This window comes from Malurus melanocephalus, unplaced genomic scaffold (genome assembly GCF_030028575.1).
Source record: "Malurus melanocephalus ecotype Western Australia unplaced genomic scaffold, MMel_1.1 scaffold_496, whole genome shotgun sequence".
NCBI lineage: Eukaryota > Metazoa > Chordata > Aves > Passeriformes > Maluridae > Malurus > Malurus melanocephalus.
In genome coordinates, this window is record NW_026623728.1 from 244,661 (window position 1) to 250,486 (window position 5,826).

Here is a 5,826-nt window from a genome sequence, read left to right on the forward strand (position 1 = left end):
CCCGAGGGAGGGAATGGGACAGGGCTGACACGCTGTCCTTGCCACGGCCAGCGCTGGGACAGAGCAGGGCACAGCGTGTGCCACCACACTGTGCATCTCCCGCGCTGCTCTGGGCTCCAGCCAGACCCTGCCACTGCCCAGAGGGGCTTGAACCCAGCCCTGGCACCACTCCCAGCCCCTTTTCCACCCTACAGGAAGAACCTCGACCGAGTGGCCCCATCCTGGCACCGCTCAGGGTCAGGCTGTGCCGGGATAACACCGGGATAACACACAGAGGTGCTGCCAGTGACCAACTCCAGCACTGACACCCTGGCACCTGGATGCCAGCCCGGCAGATTGGGGCTGGGAGGGAGGCCAGGGCACCTGGCAGCCAGCCCCCAAGATAGGGTGCTGGGCTGGGAGCCAGAGTTCCAGCCTGCTCCTTCTTTTTGTTTCCACGGTTCTCCTCTGAGCGGCTGCAGCCCCACGTTGAGGCCAAGCCCCCATCGACACAATCTGAAGCGATGGGAAAGCTCCACAGGTTAAAAAAAGGAAACACTTCRTATTTTTAACCTCCCATGAGCACCAGAGCCGCATTCCCCTGCCCCTGGGAGCCCTGGCCACTGCTGTTTTGCAGCATCAAGCGCTAAATATTTATTTAACTTCCTGCCGTATTAGAACTAATCACTCGTATTTTCCATCAAAGCTTCATTTTCATCTTAATGTAATTCCATCTGTGCACGCACAGGCGCATCCTGCTCGCTGGAAAGGCAGCTCTGAGGCTGTTGGTTCAGCCACTCTCAGCAGAGATGGGGGCTCTGTCTCATCTAATCTCAAAGTGAGACCTCCAGTCCCAGCCTGGCTCCTCCATGGATTTCCCACTGGATTCTCATTTTTGGTGCAGGGAACCCACAATCAATGCTGTTGTTTGTCCCAGGAGCTCTGAGCCACTCTCAAGGGCTCACTGGTTCCCAAAAAATCTGGCAACATCCTCGAGGTGCCAATGTGCTCTGTCACAGCAGAGATGGCTCCATCCCAGCAGGAGCCACTGGGGATTTGCTCTCAGCAAAGCCCTGAGCAGGGTGCAATCCTGGTGCCCTGGCAGCATCAGATCCTGTTTGCCTCTCACCACTGGATTCTCACWACCCAAATTCAGGGCAGGTGACATCTTCTACACCTGCCCTCTCAAAGCCCAAACCTAGGGAAGGTGACACCTTCCACCACTGGATTCTCATAGCCCAAATCCAGGGCAGGTGACACCTCCCACCTCTGGATCACCCCAAAAAGTGCCTCTTACTGTCTTYGGGCTGTTTCTCACAGCCCAAATCCAGGGCAGTTGACACCTCCCACCACTGGCTTCTTATAGCCCAAACTCAGGACAGGTGGCATCTTCTACCTCTGGCTTCTCAGCTCAAACCTAGGGCAGGTGACATCTTCCACCAGCGGCTTCTCATAGCCCAAACCCAGGACAGGTGACACCTTCCACCCCTGGATCACCCCAAAAAGTGCCTCTTACTCTCTTTGGGCTGTTCCTCACAGTCCAAACTTCTCACAGTCTCAAACCCACACCTTCCACCAGTGGTTTCTCACAGCCCAAACCCAGAGCAGGTGACATCTCCCACCCCTGCATCACCCCCAAAAGCTCCTCTTACTCTCTTTGGGCTGTTTCTCACAGCCCAAACCCTGTGCAGGTGACACCTCCCACCCCTGCATCACCCCAAAAAGCCCCTCTTACTGTCTTTGGGCTGTTTTTCACAGTACAAACTCAGGACAGGTGACATCTTCTACCTCTGACTTCTCAGCTCAAACCCAGGGCAAGTGACACCTTCCACCAGTGGCTTCTTATAGCCCAAATTCAGGGAAGGTGAAATATTCCACCTCTGCCCTCTCACAGCCCAAACCCAGAGCAGGTGACACCTCCCACCTCTGGATCACCCCAAAAAGCTCCTCTTACTGTCTTTAGGCTGTTTCTCATAGCTCAAACCCAGTTCAGGTGACACCTTCCACCCCTGCATCACCCCAAAAAGCTCCTCTTACTCTCTTTGGGCTGTTTCTCACAGCCCAAACCCACAGCAGGTGACACCTCCCACCTCTGGATCACCCCAAAAAGCTCCTCTTACTGTCTTTGCGGTAGTAGAGGATCTCGAGCTTGCACTCCTCGGAGCCCAGCAGCGCCTGGGTGAGCTGGGCAATGGAGCTCTTGGTGGTGTCGGGGCCGGTGAGGAAATCRCAGGTGCAGGGTCTCTGCATCACCTCCACACGTGAGTAGCCGAACATCTCGCAGAAACCATCGTTGCAGTAGATGATGGCGCAGTTCTCCATCTGGGCGTTGGCAATGAGGAACTTGCGGTCTGTGGGGAGAGCAGGAGAGCAGCAGGCTTTAGAGAGAGGGGCTGTGGGCACCTAAAAAGATTTGGGATGGATTGAGGGTAGTGGGGAGCTGGCACCTGCTGGGGGACACTGGTGACAAGTTTGGGGAGAAAGTGGCCGAGCTCAGCCCACACCACCCCAGGACTGCTCTGCCCTTCAGGGATCCCCCAATTTCACGGGAACACGAGGCCCCACAGAGGGGTTTCTCAGCAGAGGCACTTTTTGCAATCTGTGCAGCCTTGACATCTCACCACTGGCATGTGGGGACTCTCTGCTGTCTAATTTATGGGCAATCTGTCCCTGACCGGCACTGCAGGCAGAGGGGAGAACTGCAGCCTCTGTCCCTTCCCAGGAGCTTATCAGGAACCTCCGTTATCTCAGAGACTTTCCACCCTTGCTCAGATTTGACTGAAGTCAGGCAAGGGGCAAGAGGAGGAGTGAGCGTGAGGCTCACGGGAAGCAGGGGTGAAACCCATCACGTAAATGATTCCCCGAATGTTTTACAGGATAAATTGTGCYTTTGGGCACAGAAGGTGAAATCCAGACCCTGCCGGGCTTTGTGGCCCYTGTGCTCAAAAAGAAAAGTGTTCGAGTGAAGGAAAGGGGAAACTGAGGCAGGGAGTGATGCTGTCCCATTCTCCCTTGGTCCTGCAGCAGCCTGGGCTGGGCTGGGGCCAGGCTGTGCCTCCCCAGGGTGTGAGGCAGCACAGCCCACACCATCGAGCCCAAATGGAGCCACCTCCATCCTTTTCTTGGGGGTGAGCATTGATTTGGTTTGATTTTGGGATTTTTTTTCCGAGGATATTGGGCAGTGCTGGGCTCTGGGACAGATTTGCTGGGATGTGATGGGGGCTGGATGCTGAAGGGATGGATGCCATGTCCCGCCAGCACCACCTCCCTCAGCATTTGGCACCAGCTCTGGGCTGGAGCCGGAGGAGATCTGAGCAGAGGGTCCATTTGGAGCTGCCTCCCAGCCCAGACCCCAATTAATCTCCTGGATTACCCAGGAATGGCATCTGCAGCCTGCGAGCTCCAGAACCCTGCTGCACTCCAGCCCTACCGGGAATTTCACCCCAAAGCAAGAGAAACCTCTGCACAGCCACGGCCCCGAGCGCCCAGGCACGTYCAGCTCTCCACCCGCAGCTCTCCCAGTAAAACCAGTAACCCCAGAGACGCTGCACAAGCCTCCTGCTCCATCCCACCCTCTGACAGCCCCTTGGTGGCCCTTTTTGGGGGATTCCCACCCCGGAACCTTTCCCTTTCCCACGCAAGGCTGACGCCGGTGCCGACGCTGCAAACAGCACAAACCATCACAGACAAACGTTCCCCAGTTCCTCCTTCCTGATCTTTCCATACCCAAATTGCTTTGCCAGGAAGGCGGCACAAGGAGGGGACTTTCTCCAAAGCCCTGCTCCGGGGTGGGGCACACTCCCCACCTGAGTGTCCCCATCCAGTGTTGGCTCCGGGCTGGGATGGCGCAGGACAGGATTTACAGGGCTGGCAGGGCGCCGGAGCGCGCTGTGCTGAGCGCAGAGATGTCACCAAGACCAGCACGGSAAGGAGCTGCAGAGCCACGTCTCCTTGGGGGTATTTCCACCCTCAATTTGCTTTCTGCTCTGCCCTCACCTGCAGATTTTCCCTCGGTGCCACAGTGCGAGGGTTCTGCACTGGGGAGAGTTGGGGCCTCTCCGGTTGCAGTGGGGACTCAGCAGGAGCTGCGGGGTTGGGGGTGAAGGCACCCACAAGCACTCACTGAAAACTCACTGCCTGCACAGAGATGGATCAGGTGTGCCGGTTTTGTGTCTCCCAACACCTGTCACAGCACGAAACTGCCGCGGGGGAGCGTGGGGTGATGTTTTGGCAGAAGCCAGCTGGTGCCCGACATGGCTGGCAGAGCGCAGGCAGGGAGCAGGGGGCCTGGCCGTGTCCCCGCTGTCACACCTCACCGTGTGGCCCCGCTGCTCCCCAGCCGCCGCTTCCCAGGGGGAGCTGATAGCAACCAGGGACAGTTTTTCTCACTTTCCATCCCCAGGGTCACGTCAGTCACCGCCAGGCCAGGCGGAGCAGATCCGGCAAGGACGGCAGCGCCGGGGAATTCGCCCACCCGGGAAACCCAAAATGAGCCGGGGCAATGTGGGGAGCACAGCCCCAGCACCCCGCAGCAGCACCCCGAGCTCAATTTTTGGGACCCCCCCAATCCCCCGGCCCCCTCCCATCATTGTAGGGGGGACCCAGCCCCGTCAGGGTGCCCGGAGGGTGGGAGCGGAACCCCCGCGCCCCCACCCAGCCACACGCAAACCCCAGCGCTCCCCGATGTGCACGGACTGCTCGCCTTATCCGACACGAAAACCAGCCCCAAAAAATTCACATAAAGGGATTACTCGGAGCGACGGCAAATGGCAACATTTCACCGGGGACGGCGGCGCCGAGAGCGCAGAGTTGAAGGCAAACAGGCAACGAGCCCGACTGCGCTGGGGTACACCCTGTCCCCCAGCCCAGCCGGCCGGGACCCCCTCCCCGGCAGCCCGGGGACAGCCCCCCAGCCCTGGGGGACACCGTGCGGGTGTCCCCAGTGTCCCCAGTGTCCCCAACCCCCGGGGAAACACCGCGGCTGCGATCGCTCGTTCCCCGTGTCGCCCTGTCTATAAATACCCGCGGGGACACCGCCTGGCTGTCGCCCACCCCTCTCCCCCCTCGGCAGGTCACAGGGGCTCCTCCGTTTCCCCGGGGACACCCTCCCGCCGTCCCCCTTCGCTGTCCCCGCTGTGCTCCCAAGTTGGGGGGGCCGCCCCGGCCGCGGGGGGAGCGCAGCGGCACCGGAGGGGTGCGGTACTCACTTTGTCCTTCAAATTTGCGGATGATGGTGTCCAGGTAGGTGTTTTGGGGGGCCACATGGCCCCGGCGCACCGGCATCGCCCCGCTGCGCTCGGCGCGCCCCGGGAGCGGCGGAACTTGCCGCGGGCGAGGCGGGGAACGGGGAGCGGGGCCCGGCCCCGGAGCGGCGCGGCACGGCCCGGCACCGCTCGGCCCCGCTCCGCCTCACCCCAGGGCTGACCGAGCTCTGGAAAGCAGCCGGCCCGGGGCTCCCATGCTCCCGGTGGCCGGAAGGGGGAACCCCTCCGCCCGCCCTGCCGCGCCCGGCCCCGGGCGGGGGCGGCCGGGGAGGATGAGGATGGGGAGGGGGAAGCGGGGGAGAGAAGGGGGGGGAGGACCCGCTCGAAAGCGGGAGAAAATAATAGAATAAAATAATAAGAGTAGAAATCCCCCAAAGTGCTTAGTCACCGCTGCCCCGGCCCGCCGGAGGCTCCGGGGGAGCCGTCAGCAGCAACAGCTGCGGGCCGGGGAGCGCGCACCCCCCGGAGCCCCCCGGGGATCCCCCGGACACCCCGGTATCCCCGGGACCGGCACTCGCACGGCCCCGTCCAGCAGCGGCCCCGCGGGTGGGGAGGGGGCTCCGGGCGGGGCGCGGGGCGGGGG

The 5,826-nt window shown here is 61.0% G+C and overlaps 1 protein-coding gene across 1 annotated transcript in view; it reads right to left on the minus strand.

Moving 5' to 3' along the window:
- Positions 1-5,275, minus strand: part of KCNH6 (potassium voltage-gated channel subfamily H member 6) — a 34,814-nt gene extending 29,539 nt beyond the window's left edge. The window contains exons 1-2 of the mRNA XM_057381201.1: positions 5,187-5,275; positions 2,100-2,330 (exon numbers count right to left, since the gene is read on the minus strand). Of these exons, the coding sequence (XP_057237184.1) occupies positions 2,100-2,330; positions 5,187-5,262 (307 nt within the window). The 5' untranslated portion in view covers positions 5,263-5,275. The remainder of the gene's footprint in view (positions 1-2,099; positions 2,331-5,186) is intronic.
- Positions 5,276-5,826: the final 551 nt, after the last annotated feature.